The sequence below is a fragment of the Clytia hemisphaerica genome, unplaced genomic scaffold (assembly GCF_902728285.1).
Source record: "Clytia hemisphaerica strain Z4C2 unplaced genomic scaffold, Clytia hemisphaerica genome assembly, whole genome shotgun sequence".
NCBI classification, from domain to species: domain Eukaryota; kingdom Metazoa; phylum Cnidaria; class Hydrozoa; order Leptothecata; family Clytiidae; genus Clytia; species Clytia hemisphaerica.
This window is the reverse complement of record NW_027104175.1, coordinates 2,547,134-2,563,427: the sequence shown is the minus strand read 5'-3', so window position 1 is coordinate 2,563,427 and position 16,294 is coordinate 2,547,134. Positions and strand designations below refer to the sequence as shown.

The following is a 16,294-nucleotide window of genomic DNA, read 5'->3' as shown; positions in this document are numbered from 1 at the left end:
GTTGAATGCTGTTGAATGTGACTTTTTGGAATCGCTTGAGTATGGTTTGGACTGGAATGATTATGTGTGGTTTAATGGAGTAGCATTAACAATTAAATGGAACTGCGATTGTTGATTTCACGTTAGAAAATAAATAGCTTTTTGAATTAACATACAAGTTTTATCAACCAAAACTAAATTGCTTTGATGTTGGTCAAACAATAGGTTGAACACTTTGAGGTAACAAATTATGTTATGTTTTGAATGTCATAATAACGATAATTTTGGGACATTCTGACAAATGATGATAGCACCAACCTTGAATCATGATTAAGGGCAAAGCCCTTCAAATACAAATCTAATAACTTTCACTTTAAATTATGAAGGCATACAGTAAATTATTTTTGGGGGAGGGTAGTTAATTGGAACAACTTTGATAAATATGACTTGACAACATATGATGATGTGTCACTTTGGGAATCTTAGCTGTTGAAAATATTCAGAAACAATCACTTTCTTGCCAATACACGTTTTTTTATTTATAAGAACAATTCTATATAAGAACATTCTCAGATTTCGGCCCTCAGAACAATAACTGTATTGTTTGGAACAATAGAAATTTAAAAACAATCTCAGTCTCAGCCAAAATTTACTGGTTCTTATACAAAAGAAGCGTGTAGCATTCATTCTAAGGACAATTTATTATTTGAGTCAAATTGAGTTAATTTTGTTTTGTCTTGATTAAACATCGAGTCTTTGCATTTGTAAGGTTTTCATAAGCCTTCACCCATCACTGCTTAGCAAAAAATATGTCTATGCTATGCTAAGTTGCAAATCTTGTAAGTTGTAATGCTTGTAATTTTGTAAACTGAGGCTCCTCAGCAATGCTTAAGATTTCCAAATTTTCAACAGGATATGCTTATGAGTATTAAAATCTTGTACACTTGGCATCAGGTAATAAACTGTTGTTATTAAACACAGCTACACCTCTTGGGGATCAAACGATTAAGGGATAGGGGAAAGACACTAAAATTAATTTTTTTGCACCGTAAATTTATTTTTTTCAAAAAAAACCACAACGTGAAAAAAGGTAGTTATATTATTTTTATAGAAACCATTTTTTACAATTATTTTATTATCAAACTATTGTTATTATTATTGATATATTAATTTTAAACATTTTTTTGTCCCTTTTTTGTTTCGCTTTGTTAATTTTTCGTTTTACTGTCATCATAAGAATATCTAAGTCAAAGTTTTGGCAAGTAAAAAAAATCACACAGCTTCGTTCTCAGTAACATACGACACACGGACCCGGTAGGATTTTTTAAGCCATTGGGGGTAAAAAAACGGACCAAAAACTCCATGAAGATTGATATCCCCACGGTTTTTTAAGATCAATATTTTGCAGTGAGGATTTACGTATCTGATTATTTTCAACGGGTACAAAAGTTAAGAGTATGATGTTCCACTGGGGACGGTGAGAAGTTGAGAAGGAGGTGTTATACGGGGCTCCAAATATTGGCAAGGCTGAGAGGTGTTTGTTGTTATCCATATACACGTTTTTTATATAAGAACAAACTATATAAGAACATAAGGCTTCGGTGGCCAAAATTTTAAGAACAAGTTAAGAACATTTTTAGGCTTTTTGGACTCAAAAATACCCTTTTTCTTAGGAAAATGGTCAAAATTAATCACAAAATGGTCAAAATAAGAACATGTTAAGAACATTTTTAGGCTTAAAACTCAAAACATTGAGAAAAAATGTGGATGTTCTTATAAAAAAACGTAGCTATAAATCTACTATAAATCTTTATAAATTTTACTGTGTACCCCCAGTTGCAAGGATAAGATATTGTCTGACTAGAAAAATAATAGTTTATAACGGGTTTTAAACCTCAGCCAGCTACTGTACTATCTTTCATTTGATTCATGGAACATGAACATATTGCTACAATTCCTAATAACCATCCATTATATAATCTTTTAAAATACGGAAGCACCCATGAATACCGGTTACTTATTTATCACTAGTCCCGCTGTTCGTGGAAGCTTGAAATTTTTGTTTCAAATTGCTGGCTTTTTCGGGTGTTTCCGTATAAAAGATTACGTAATGTCCACTTTCACTTTCATTTTTTTATTTTAGAGAAAAACAAAGAAGAATGTAATGCTCAAAATGAGAAAGAAGCAAAAAAGATATTAAAAATTTAAAACACACTTTGAGCATAAAGCTTTGTTATTATTTACAATGTTATTGTTTAAAGGACGCTATCTGTTTCGAACACCTGTGTAATATGTTGTTGAATGCATTTTGTTGATTTTTGATACTTTGTATAGCTTGTTCAAAAAACTTATGAATTGGTTTGCTGTGTGAACTGAGTTTATTTTTCTCATGTTTGGTGTGTGACTGCAAAATAATCGCAACGGTAGGTATCCATTCTATCCAGGGGGTGTGATTATTTGCTGTTCATAGGTGTTGTATCTTTATGGGATGGAGGGGCGTCTGTCTGTCGATTGTCCCTGGCTTTTGACATGATTCCAATAATTTTTCTCAGACAAATATTACTTTCTTTAACAGTTTATAGTTTGATCGATTTACAGTGTTTTACACCATTGGACAGTATTTGACTCTCGATTTAGAAAATCCATTCCTAAGTTTGTTTAAAACTGCTGGAAAAGAGGAAAAAATTGCAGTTTCTTGTCATTTTTTCCAAACTGAGGCTGGGCATGTTCTTACGATGTTCTTAATTTTTCGACGAATTTCAGCCTCAATGTTCTTAAGCTGGGTTCTAATAAAAGAAAAAACGTGTAGTGTGAGTCCTATGGTTTCAAAATTCAAAGTGTTAAAGTTCAAATAGATTTCTCTATAACTTTTTACAATTCGAATCCATATAATTTTTGGCAAAATTCAACATAGTACGTTAAGTCATTGCGTCATGTAATTACGGCATTCGACTTGTGAAAAGTTGGGAAAATCTTCTTGAACTTTTAACACTGTTTTGAGCTAATTAGTGGATTGCTTTACATTTAAGCTTAAACTAAATCTTTATGTCTTCTTTAGCAAAATGAAAGTGACGTGGATACTGTTGCTAGTAGCAACGGTCTACTTGGCTGAAGTCTACGGTTAGTGATCTTTTATTTTGCTATGACCAACGTAGATGTAAGAAATATCAAATTATCTGTCTGGAACGGCAAGAAAAAGTGAACCAATCATGCTTTAATTTTCATTTCAGCATTTGTATAAAACCCACGCCGGCCATGCACATCTTTCTTTATCTTCTTACTATAAGAGATCAGTCTCTAGTTCGCCCTTGAGCAAAACTAGTCTGGGTGGAAATAGTTTTCATGATATATTCTTTTAAAATACTTGGCAGTATGTTTTTCGTTTTGTTTAGGGAATGATGGTGCGGCCGAAAAAGATGCAGGAGATGCTATTGGGAAATTGTTACAAGAAAAAATAGGTTTGTGCGTTATTTCTGTGTCCTATTTGGCCATTCCATTAGATTTCTATACATACACGTTTTTTTTATAAAAACATCCAAAAAATTTTTGAAGCGTTTTGGGACCTTCTTAACTTTTTGAGTTTTAGGCCTAAAAATATATGTTCTTAAGATGTTCTTATATAGTTTGTTCTTATTTATAAAAAAACGTGTAGGGGGTGTAGGAAATGTTGGGATACCCCCTGGAAGATAGCAAAATTTACAATAAAAAGGGTGCTAAAGCCAGTGCCTTACCCCTGGAAATTCTAAAATAATTGATTATCCCCTGGAAAAATGAAAAAAATTAATTTTGAAAGTAAAAATTATATTTTCTAGGAAAAATTTCCACAATGATTTCCAAAAAAAAAAATTTCAGAAAATGTTAGGCAATAAAAATTTGCAACAAAAACATTCAAAAAGGTTCCAAGCTGTTCCAAAATTTTACTGGAATATTTTTCCAAATAATATTGCAAGTGATTTTTTCAAAAGAAAATATTCCAAGCAATTTTTCCCACGAAGAATTTGCGAAATTAATTACATCAAAGAATGAAATCTTGAATCATATATGCGGAATTTTACAGCTCCTCTTTTAACAGTATTTTTTCGGTAAAGGGGGAAGTGTATCTAACAGGGTTACTACATATTAAACTTTTAAGGGTTCCCGATTCCAAAGGCAAGAAATATTCCAACTTTTTCCAAAAAGATTCTAAAGTTTTCAAATTACTTTTTCTTCTCCTCCCTTTAGCTCAGAAGTTCAAAGACGCAGCGAATGATGTCAAAACTATTCTTGTCAAACATTTAGGTGAGTGATCATTTTTATTCTTTTCTTTTTCTCATTTTGTAGACAATAGCAAACCTTCCAAAAGCCATGGCAAAACAAAGAAAGGTGGCCTGAAAAAAGCTGCTAAAGATGTAACTGCAATTCTGAGCAAACTTCTCAGTAAGTGAAACATATGAATATAACAATTTATGAAATCAATTAAATTAAAAACTTAAATGAAATTATTTTTCATTAAATGGTAATCGATAAACTGCACTGTAAGTGCAATGAAAGGATAGTGAGAGTGTCAACCCTTACCCCAGTTAGGGTGCACTACTAAATTTGATAATCTTGGAAATTCATGTCTTTATCTTTTTTCTTCAGGAAACCACTTAAAACTCGCACACGGCAAAATGAGCGGTCAAAGTTTAGCAAAGAAAATCAAAAAGAAAGCTAAAAAAATGGGTTAGTAAAAAACTTGATGATTTTTGCATGACTTATTTTATTTGGTCTCCGAAGGTGAATTTTTTCGCATGTACCACTCAGCACCTATTTGAAATCAGTGTTCCGATTTATCAGAGCAATTGACAACAGAAAGAATTCTGGAAAGAAAAATTCAGTGACTTATAAAATATCAAACAAACCAAAAAACAAATTTCATTTCAAAAAATATATGTTAAAAAATTCAGCCTTGAATCGGCCAAACACGAGAACGTAGAATTAAACAAAGTCCTGAATTCCAGAATTCTTTTCTTAGGTTCAAAACAACCGAGCCCGAATGCATGTTGTCAATTGCTCCTACCCTGCTGCACCACTGGTAGCGCTATTTCTCAACCTCAACCTCAACAAAACCTCGGGTACAATCAAGCATTACAAAACCCAGGGTCTTTGATAGGAGGTCAACCACCAACTCTGACAGAAAGCTCTTCTTCCGAAACGTCAACATCAAATCATATGCATGAAAACAAAGAAAGTGGACCTACGAATGATAAGAATACACAAAACACCGCTTCTAATGATAGTAATAATTCACAGAACAGCGATAATGATAATTTACAGAACAGTGATGATAGTAATTCACAGAATAATGAATCTCCTGAAAATACAAATTCGCAGAACAACAGCCCTTTGGGGAGTGATAACTCACAAAACAGCGAGTCAGCAGATAATAGTAATTCACAGAACACAGGAACTGGCCAATCACCAAGTGACACGTCATTATCACCATCAAATAACCAATCAGATCAACAAAATGCTCCCACATCACCCAATCAAAATCAAGGACAATCAAACAATAACAACGATTTGCTCGATATAGACTCGCTTGATTTAGATTTAACACCCAAAAAACCGAAAGAAAAGCCGAAAAACGAAAACACGAATAATAGTAAAAATCCAAACAAAGACAATAGTAGTAATGAAAATTCGAATAATTACACACCTTCGAATAATCAAAACAGTAACAAAGACAATAGCAATCATAATGCAAATATTGATGGCAACAATAATAGCCCTAATAATAATGGACTTTCGAACGGGCCAGCCTCGTTTCCATGTTCTGGCCAATCATCAGGAAATGGTTGCCAACAGCAACCAACGCAACCTCCTGCAACTACAGTGAAAGCGAAAGTGAAAGTGCCGCTGAGTAAAAGACCGAACGATGAAGAATGCAGAATGAAAAAATTGGCGAAAAGAGTAAAATGTCATTCATGCAAAACTCACAAACTTAGACTCTCTATAAAAGGTAGATAGATGGATTTTAAGTAAAGCATAAAAGAGTTAAAATTCCAATGTTTGATCCGTTTGGTAACCAAAAACCTGGAGTCTATAACTCGTTTTAATTGTCGATGACGCTGAGTCAAGTGTAGCCTGGATATCCAGACCGTAAACTATTTCACCGTCTAGTTTTTTATAATCTTGTCTCTGGTTTATGGTCTGGTCCAAGTAACTCGTCTGCAGGGATATCTGTCCCTGCATATTAGTGTCTCTAATTGGTCAGTACGCGCCCAGTCACTGAGCAGAATTTTCGCGGAGTTTTTGATATTTTTCGATGCGCGCGCATAATTTATGGAAAAAGCTGACCTTGCAAAAAAAGATAAACAAATGAAAATAAAAACGCAGGTTCATTTCTAAACAAAACGGCCGCTGGAAAAGAGCCTTTATAAATGGGTCGTGGCTTCTTCATAAAGACGAAAGACAGATCTGGACTTATTTCGTACTTTCCAGTCTCTTGTTCGTAGTTTTTCTGACTTTCTGGTTCTTTGTGAGTTATTTTCTATGTTTTCTAACTTACTGAATGAGTTACCGATAAATCGCCGCCGGTGGGATTCGAACCTATTAAATGCAAAGTTCCGATGTATTGAAACCCAATGCTTTATCCACTGCGCCACGGATTCATGCCAGGAAAGTGTTTCTCACGGCTATTTATATTGTACAAACTGCAGACCAGACTGTATTAAGAGAAAATCACAAAAAAGTGCTTGTTTCGAGCTCCAACCCTAACCCTAACTGATAATAACCCAATTCCTAACCTATCTGATACGTAACCACACCCAAACCACACCCATGCCCAACCCTACCAGGTCGCCTGCAGTCCTGACACTATTCCCGCATGCCGGATCCGAAAAATAGATACATGTCTTTCGTCTTTATGAAGAAGCCTTCACCTTATAAATGTGGCTGATGTTTTGATGTAGCTTAAAGTAGTTTTGAAAGTTTTTTGAGTTTGTAAAAGAGGTTTTATAGTAAGTTAATTATGTGTGTCTGCCTGGGTTTACAAAGCTTTGATAGTCTGTACCCAACTTTTTTAGTTGCACCAGACTCTAAAATTTTAGAAACTTTGTATGTTGAGGTAAGAGTGTTTTTTTCTGAAATTTTGAGTCTGGATACCCAGGCTAAGTCAAGTGAAGTAACTACGAGCATTTTGCGAGATCGCCGTTTTTAAAGAAAAACACCAAAATTCCAAATGGCAAAAAAGCTACTTAAGAATGAGAAATCAATAAGAAAATAGATTTTCAATATCCTTTGTTCAAATAAAAACATTGACCATCCCCTTTTTTAACTTTCAAAAATAACCAGAATCAGGCAAACTGTTTTATGTTTCACCCAAGCAAAAGCTCAACATTGAGAACTACCATCTACTACCGAACCTCTAAATAGCCATCCAGTCTATCAAAAACCTTTAATGGAACCGGTGCTATAAGGAACTAGTAGCTTATATCAAGAAATACTTCAGCATTGAATTGGTTTAACCTTGGAATTAATCGAATCTGTTCAATGGTAATCTTACTTTCATCAATAAAACTTTGCAAACCTTTGTGTTATTTTTTTCAGGAGCTGGTATCATTCATCATAACCAGAGTAACCGAAACCGAAAAGATGGTGCTCAAATGCAACGTAAGATTTCTTCTATATATTAATAGCCGTAGTCTGTATGTGTGTTTGTTTTTTGTGTGTTTGTTTTTTGTGTGTTTGTTTTTTGTGTGTCACTTTCGTTTTCGCAAGCAATGTTTTGTTCTTTTAAAAGATGACTTTTGCTTCTTGCTCCACAAATGTGTTAAATCAGATTCGCGCCGTTTTATAAAGACTTTGTTTTGATTGATAGATTAGACTTTTTTCTTTTTTTTTTCTTTCTTTTCTTTTGTTTTATGTTTTCGAATGTAATTAACGACCTTATTTGATTTGAGACATTCGAATTCTTTTCAAAACAAAAGAAAATCTTTTAAACAGAATCTGTTAAAGAAAAGAACAAATATAAAATAAAACATAAGAATCACAAGACAAGTTTGTAGAACAACATCAACATTAAAAATACATTCAAAAAGGCGGTAAAAACTAGAGTTCTTTTTTCGTAAAAAGGGACCTTTAAACATGTATGTCGATAATTATTTTGCTGTAAATCTAAGTCATTGTTGAATTTGAAAAATTATTGAAGTTACGACGAAGTTATTTCATAAAAGGCAACATGAAATTGCGCTATCTATCACGCTTTTTTGTCTGCGTGTCCTAGCTATCTTCCGGGGGGACTATGGTTGCGAGCTGACTTTCGACCCTGCACAAGAGGAGAAGAAACAAGGGAATTTATGTGAATTTTATTTCACTTTTTGGAACTAATTTGACCAAATTTCTATTTTTCTGGGGGCAAAAAGTTGAAATTTTCCTATTTTTGCAATCCTTAGTGGGAACTGAAGTTTGATTTTCCGATTTTTCAAACTGCCATGTTTCAAAAAAAGCACCCTTAAGGTCGGCACATACCCATACCCATACCCTTCTCTTGCCTAAGTACCCCCCCCCGGGCTGCCTTTTTTCGACGAATCGCGTGTCATGTCTATTATTTCACTCCGCTTATCTTGACATCAAAGTTTTCCTAAACATCAAGAACTGCTGCAAATATAACGCGAGCGAAGCGAGAAAAAAAATCTAATTGCAGAGTCGTCTCGGACGTCGCTGGTCGCCGGTATGGTGTAATTTGGGAATGACGCCCTTTCTGTTTTCTGATCATCTTTACCACAAAAATATTTTTCAAAATATGGTTAAAAGATACGTCAGCCGGGAGGGATAGAGTCAAACTTTGAAGAGAATTCTTCCCTTTAATTTTGATTTCATCGTGTTTAAGCCACCTTCCCAACATCTCAAAAGACTTTAAATGCGTTCAGCAAACAGCTAAACCGGCGTGCGACGCCGGGTACCGGCTAGTTTATAATAATAAACCAGAAGGATAAAAAAAACCTTCGAATATTTGATATTCATTGTTTTTTATGGTCTAGTATTTATAAAAGGTCTCTCTTTGCTAAGAAGTTTGGGCAGTTTCGTTCCAAAACGTTTACTTTATTTAAACTTAATGTAGAGAAGGACATCTCCTTTCATACAGCACATTTAGCACTTTATGCTTATAATGTCATTTTATATCTACAGAAAACGGGCAAGCACAACCTGGAGTTCCAGGACCACCAGGACCAGTCGGGCCAATTGGACCAGCAGGACCTGCAGGTGCCGTCGGTATGCCGCCCCCTCAACCAGGTATGCCACCTCCACCACAGCCAGCCATGCCACCACCTCCGCCACAACCCGCTCAATGTGGTGGTTCGTGCCCTTCCACATGTGCACCACAATGCGATAACAGTTGCTGCACAATGTCTCAACAAGTCTGTCCACCACCTTGCATCGTCTCATGTTTTTCATATTGTCCACAACAATGTTGTCGCAAACGATCAATCCTTCTCAGACACAACAAACCAAGAACGCATTAAACTGTCGCCCAAGATGTGAATCAATGAATCGATTTGATAGATTATTTATCTACGGACAACTCTTCTCAAATCTCAGTACCCTGTACATATCAGAAAAACAACTCTAGAGTTAGAGAGGGTTCTTTCAAAAGGGTGCTGCCCTCTATGCTACCTTTAATCTCTATACATCATTTCTTCCTTATATATATTTTCTATACTTTTGTATATTATATGTATTTTTATAAACGTAAAGGTCAAGCTCAACCTGAATTTTTATGGTGTAATGTTGTCGTGTTCGGATGCCCAATCAACTTTGCTGCCCTGAATCGCCTTGTTTTAAAATATAGGAGGTATTCAGAAACATAATTTTAACCCACCCGGGCAATTAAAATTGAAGACTTTCCATACCCCTTTATCATTCTTTCTAAGATTAAAAAACACCTCTTGAATATTAGAAAATTAAACTTCCTTTATAAAAAATCGTCCTTTATAAGCATGTGTCAAAGAAAAGACATGCATGTGGTGTACAGTGCGTCATTGAATATTGACGTCAGTTTTTTGAAGTCAACCCATTGAGAAATATTAACGTCACAAATATTTTAACGTCTTTCTATTTCATTTCATGGTGAACTCTCGTTTATACAAGAACGACAGGAAATTTTGAGTATAATTTTGAAATGGCAGAGAATCAGAAACGTTATGTTTTGAGAGGTACTCTATCATTACCGGAAGAGCAAGAAAATCCGCTGATAGATGAAGTCATTCGTGATATTGTCCATGGACCATCTCCTGAACCTGAAATGGATGTGAATATGCCTCTTGATCCTAATGCTACTTATCTCTTGACAGATGATGCTTTACTATGGATATTCAGGTTTTTCGATAAAGTCGAATTAACGACGTGCAGTTTAGTATGTAAACACTGGAACAAGATCTCAAAGGACCGAACCTTATGGAAGATTGTGAACTTTGCACCTTTGAATACCAACATCAATGATAAAGACTTCCAAACACTTGCCATGACCAGAATGAAATGTACTAAAAAGGTATACCTTGGTAGTTTACAAGTCTCTTTCAAAATGTTGAAAAGTTTTATCGTTCATTGTCGATTATTAAATACTCTTGTTTTTGGACGAGGTAGCGTTATTGAAAAAGTACCAGATACTGGTCGATCCAAAGTTGTCTTTCCAAAGACTCTAAAAACTCTTGATTTACGTAATGCGATGGGAAATTTTCATTTTATGAATGGACTCCGTAAACATTTCTCTTGCGTCGTCAATTTTGGTGTTGGTTCAAACAGTCTGAACGACAAGCAGTTGAGGATATTCTTCACTCTCTTACCGGCATTGGAAAGGGCTGATTTCACCAACTGCGATCAGATGGACGATAGAGGTGTAGCGACGCTTGCTAACAGTTGCCCAAACCTCAGATCGTTGTGTCTTATCGGCTGTAGATTCGTCTACGGCACTTCATTCTCAACGCTCATCGAGAAATGTTCCAAATTGAGGACGTTGCTTGTTCGTTACTTAAGGATAGAAGATGACGTTTTCAATCAAACCTATTGGGCCCGAAGCAGTCTTCAAGAGCTTGACATATCAGCTTGCCCCCGTTTGACATACCACGGTTTGAAAGGACTTCTCGTTCAACTCAGATGGCTGGAGTATCTCAATATGTCTTATTGCGGAGAAGGAAATGCAGTCAACGACAAAGTTTTGGCGAAAATGACTACACTCGGCAGTAACATGCTCAAAATGCTCGACATTCGATGGAGCTTCCATATTTCACCGACAGCCTTGGCAAATTTCTTATCAAATTGCAATCGACTCGAGTATTTGGGAATTTATCAGTCTTTCCACGTTTTTTCAGAACATTTAGCTGAAATGATACCGAAGATACCGAACCTTAAAACACTTGAATTTGGAGCTTGTTTTCCTCAAGAACTCAGTTTGAGCAAAGTGATTCCACAACTCATAATAAACACACCGGATCTTGAAACATTATCCATTATCAATTTTCAAGCTTCTGATCAAAATTTAGCATCAAAATATTTGAAAGCACTTGTTAGTAAATGTAGGAAGCTTCGACGTATCAATTTTTGTGATTGTTCACAAGATTTGATTCGCATCGGTAAACAAGTAATCGAGAAGCAACGAAGGAGAATCGAGGTAACCACCAAGTGGGAATGCGCCCTTCCACCGCCCCAAGATACGTTGGATGCTATTACTAATGTGAGAATGTGAATTTCTTTTTAAACGTCGTCGCGGTATGAAAGATTTAAGAACGCCTCTCTTTGGCTGGGCGTTATGATGGAATGTTTTGGGTTCAAGTCTGTGACTTATTATAGCTTAAGTACTCATTCTAATTCAAAGTAATTGGATAATTAGCGGTAAATAAAAGCAGGTCTAATGAACATATATCTACTTCTCTCAGTGCCATTCTTTTGAAATAGAGGGTCAAATTGAGGCATACACTTTTAAGAACAATAGCGCTCCGAAACGCATACGTCATAATTATTATTTTTCACTTTTTATGACATTTGTACGAGTTGCGATCCTACAATTCAATGCCGCTCAATAGAGACATGTGCAATTTCTTATATATATTTTTTTTCAAATGATGCAATTAACGTGAAAAAGAGATTAACGCAAAGGTTGTTGGGATTGGAACTCGTACAAACACATCGAAAGAAATGATTATGTCAAAAATAAAATCTATTTTTAGATTCAGCGCGGTGCGTTGATTGATAATGGCTCAGTTTTAGTTGAAACCTTTAATAAACATTCGTATTGAGTTAGGATACGTGAAACCTTAATTCTAAGACGCAATAACATGAATTTCCTATAAAAAGGTGAATATAGTTATTTTTGGGAAGAGATTCTGGTGCTAAGGGTTGGAAATAATGTCCAGCGGAAGAACCGTAAAAGGGGGGGGGCTAAAGTCTCAAAACGAAATCAAAATTCGAGATAAAACTCCTAGGAACTTGAGAAAAAAATCTCAGGGAGGTTTAAGTCTCCCCAGTCTCCCCACTTCAACTGGACCTGAAGCTAAAAACGAATCGTGTTTTTAAAATTCATGTGTGCTAGAAGATTTCACGGATCCTAAGTTGTGGCCCCTTCTACATGGTAATTCTCTTGATAATAAAAATAACATCAGTTATGGGACAGCAAAACTTCATGCATAATATTTTGCTTAATTTTTGGAAAATCTATTTTGAAACTATTTTGGTGTTTTAGCCACAAATTTATTTTTCGTAGGGTATTTATTTTTAGAAGTTAATATTATCTCATTTTATTTCATAAAATTTCATTTTAAACAGTTCCCTTTCTAGTTTTTTTAAAAATCTAATATGTCCTATTCGTAGGTGAATGTCAAATCTGTATCTGTCAACCATTTTTCTTCCCATTTTTCAAACTTTTCGATCATACTAGGCGTAAAAATATCTTTCCAACTTCCTGTTTTTCCTTTGTTGTATAGCTTGCTCAAATCATGTGGTCCCTGTAAAAGAAATAGACCTTGACTAAATTTTGAAATTACGTAGATAAGAGGGTTAGTTTCATTAAAGCATTTAAGTTTCGAAATATAATGAGTTTTGTGAAGCTTAACCGATTTAAAATCGTTTAGCCTATCTAGCTTCCAAATGACAAATTCTGAAAATGTGTTTACATTGGCTTTGCATAAAAGGACTGGAAATAAATACCGACCGAAAAATCTAAAACATATGACTATCCCTTTAAAATGTAGTAAGTTAGCGGACTATTTTTAAAGACTAATGACCAAATTGATAAAGTTAATCTAGCGAAGCGAAATTACTCCGATAATATTCAGGTGGTAAAAGAATTCGAGTAACTTACTCCTTTGTAACTGTTGACTGCGTTCTGTTTCATGCTTTTGAAGGATAACTTCTCGACCAACGATATAACTTGGTTCTCATCCATTGAGACATCAACAAACTTGGCAACTTTCTTGATCACCAAGCCCAAATCTTGTTGCATTTCTTCATAAGATACTAGAAGTATATTATCTTGGTGACGTCGCTCCCAGTAACTCAATACATTCTTAAAGAAAGGTCCCCAGTTGAATCCCAAATCTTTTAAGAAAACGTTAGCAATGGTTTCAAAGCCCCCGGTGTACTTCTCGAGGACTCGGTAATGGTTGAGAAGAGACTGGCATGTGTCTCTTGGGTTCCTGATAACACATACGATCTGAAAATTATAATGAACGGTCTCTGTAATAATGTTTTCTCTGTAGAGTTGACGCTCTCTAATTCGATCTTCAAGGGGGATTCGAATAAGGGAGCGTCGTTTACGAGAGTTTCTTGTTGACGGGGACTTTATATTTTATCGAATAATGGAGTGTATCGTCAACTGTATATGATTAGTCCGGGAGCCAAATCCTATATCTCCTTAAATAAGCACTTTTGCTTAACCCAAGATTCTACAGGATAAACTATATATTTTTGGAATCCTCAACTATCCTAGTTTAAGAAATGGACGGTCCCCAAAGCTAACTCCTGGTCAATTTTTCATACTGGGCCCGAGTTTAGGTGGTACTTTTTACCCTTTGTAAGGATTTGTTAAGGAAAATGCCATTCCAGGGATGATATAATTTGCTGTATCTAGTCAATCAGTTGACCAATTGCTTTGAAACTTTGCAAAAAGTTTCAAGGTAGGCTGATAATTATTTTCGGCCAAAAAATTTTTTGTGAAAATTATTTTTATAGGTTTGCCTGGGGAAAAATAGGGAAAATTTGGGTATTTTAACTAAATTTTGACCCTTTTTAAGTCTGGGACCTACCGAAACAACTTTTAATGAGACACAAACTAGGTGTTATGATAGACTTTGATGCAATACATCAGAAAAATTTCAAACAAACAGTATTTAGTATTATTTCAGCGCTGCAGGGGGTAAAATTGCCCATTTTTATGGGTTTTTTCCTTATTTGAGCAATTTTCACCACTAATCTTGGTTAAAACGTCATCAAAAATAGTTTAAATTTGACTTTCGTATAATATATCCTGAAAGATTACAATGCTGACTTAAAACTAAGAAAACCAGGGTGCAAATGGACAAACCAGGGGGTAAAAATGCCCATTTTGAGCGATTTTTATCGTTTTTGGACCTATTTCACCTATAAAGCGGTTTTATGGTGTACCAATTTTATTTCTGACCACTTATTTTGTAGTAGGAGCAATGGGAAAGTTATTTGTGGTTTTCATTGTCTGTAATCAGGGTCACTGTGGGCAAATCAGGGGGTAAATACACCACTTCTTGGTAGTTGTTGCCTGAATTTGGATGTTTTTATTGTATGGTAGCCTCAAATTTATGAAATTTTGAGATGGAAACCAGTTATATTACCCTTCAGTCATTTCTTAGTACTTTTGTTGACAACCTACACAAAATAATGACGGATTTAACTTAAGTTATGGCCAAATTATAACATTATTTTGACGTAATTTTGTCAGTTTTTGCTTTGAAATTCCACTATATTGCTATTCAGAGCTTCCAAAAATGGTCCCTGTACTGATTTTTAAGTAGAATAGTTATTTGGAGCCTAATAATTTGTAAAATATTGTTAACTTGGGTAGAAATAAAAGTGATGTGTCATTGTTAAGGCCTGTTTTGATGAAAAATTTCTAATCGTTTTGTGAAAATAAAACTAACGGTCCTCTGCATACTCATAATGTACTACATACTCATAATTTGACTGATCATTTTTGCCGTTTTACTGACCTTTTATTAGTAGCTAGTCTCAAGATAATAATTCTACAAGTAGCTGGGACCATTTTGGGAAGCTCTGAATAGCAATATAGCGAATCTCAAAGCAAACTGACAAAATTACGTCAAAAAATGTTATAATTTGGCCATAACTTAGTTTTAAACCCGTCATTATTTTGTGTAGTGGTCAACAAAAGTACTAAGAATGGACTGAGGGTATATAACTGGTTTCAATCTCAAAATTTCCATAAATTTGAGGCTACTAATAATACAATAAAAAACATCCAAATCAGGCAACAACTACCAAGAAGTGGTGTATTTACCCCCTGATTTGCCCACAGTGACCCTGATTACAGACAATGAAAACCACAAATAACTTCCCATTGCTCCTACTACAAAATGAGTGGTCAGAATAAAATTGGTACACCAAAAACCGCTTTATGGGTGAAATAGGTCCAAAAATGATAAAAAAGCCCAAAATGGGCATTTTTAACCCCCTGGTTTGTCCAGTTGCACCCTGGTTTTGTGTTAGTTTTAAGTCAGCATTGTAATCTTTTTCAGGATATATACACACGAAAATCAAGTTAAAAACTATTTTTTGATGACGTTTTGCCCCGATTAGTGGTGAAAATTGCTCAAATAAGGTAAAAAACCATAAAAATGGGCAATTTACCCCCTGCACAGCCCTGAAATAATACTAAATACTGTTTGTTTGAAATTTTTCTGATGTATTGCATCAAAGTCTATCATAACACCTAGTTTGTGTCTCATTAAAAGTTGTTTGGGTAGGTCAGCAGACTTAAAAAGGGTCAAAATTGAGTTAAAATACCCAAATTTTCCCTTTTTTTTTGTTCCCCAGGCAAACCTATAAAATAATTTTTCACAAAAATTTTTTGCCGAAAATAATCCTCAGCCTACCTTGAAACTTTTTGCAAAGTTTCAAAGCAATTGGTTAACTGATGACTAGATACAGCAAATTATATCATCCCTGGAATGGCATTTTCCTTAACCATCCTTACAAAGGATAAAAGTACCCCCTAAACTCGGGGCCCAGTATGAAAAATTGACCAGGAGTTAGCTTTGGGGACCGACCATTCCAAAACAGGATAGTTGAGGATTCAAAAATGTATAGTTTA

The 16,294-nt window shown here is 35.0% G+C and overlaps 3 protein-coding genes across 4 annotated transcripts in view; 2 read left to right on the top strand and 1 right to left on the bottom strand.

Annotated features, from left to right (window-relative positions):
• The first annotated feature begins 2,294 nt into the window (after positions 1-2,294).
• Positions 2,295-9,713, top strand: LOC136814507 (uncharacterized). 2 transcript variants are annotated; one of them, XM_067071063.1, is made up of 7 exons: positions 2,295-2,402; positions 3,038-3,099; positions 3,372-3,437; positions 4,201-4,257; positions 4,600-4,680; positions 7,549-7,611; positions 9,130-9,713. In XM_067071063.1, exons 2-7 carry the CDS (start codon positions 3,042-3,044, stop codon positions 9,462-9,464), a joined length of 660 nt encoding a protein of 219 aa, XP_066927164.1. In that variant the 5' UTR covers positions 2,295-2,402; positions 3,038-3,041; the 3' UTR covers positions 9,465-9,713. The 2 variants fall into 2 exon arrangements, with proteins under 2 accessions (XP_066927164.1, XP_066927162.1); XM_067071061.1 differs by lacking the exon at positions 4,201-4,257 and adding an exon at positions 4,300-4,395 and having other exon boundaries at positions 2,305-2,402.
• Positions 9,714-9,765: 52 nt separating this feature from the next.
• Positions 9,766-12,035, top strand: LOC136814505 (F-box/LRR-repeat protein 2-like). The gene has a single exon (XM_067071059.1). It carries the CDS (start codon positions 10,121-10,123, stop codon positions 11,681-11,683), a length of 1,563 nt encoding a protein of 520 aa, XP_066927160.1. The 5' UTR covers positions 9,766-10,120; the 3' UTR covers positions 11,684-12,035.
• A 598-nt stretch (positions 12,036-12,633) lies between these two features.
• LOC136814506 (sulfotransferase 1A1-like) overlaps positions 12,634-16,294 on the bottom strand; it is a gene marked incomplete in the record, with an annotated part of 6,892 nt that continues 3,231 nt past the window's right edge. The window contains 2 exon segments of the mRNA XM_067071060.1: positions 12,634-12,938; positions 13,295-13,645. Coding sequence (XP_066927161.1) covers positions 12,795-12,938; positions 13,295-13,645 — 495 coding nt within the window.

Excerpts from the sequence above, each read along its gene's own strand:
- LOC136814507 (XM_067071061.1), top strand. The coding sequence starts at position 3,042 with ATGAAAGTGACGTGGATACTGTTGCTAGTAGCAACGGTCTACTTGGCT. Across the intron at positions 4,396-4,599 it reads AATTCTGAGCAAACTTCTCA|GAAACCACTTAAAACTCGCA; the intron begins GTAAGTGAAACA and ends TTTTTTCTTCAG. Across the intron at positions 7,612-9,129 it reads AGATGGTGCTCAAATGCAAC|AAAACGGGCAAGCACAACCT; the intron begins GTAAGATTTCTT and ends TTATATCTACAG.
- LOC136814505 (XM_067071059.1), top strand. The coding sequence starts at position 10,121 with ATGGCAGAGAATCAGAAACGTTATGTTTTGAGAGGTACTCTATCATTA.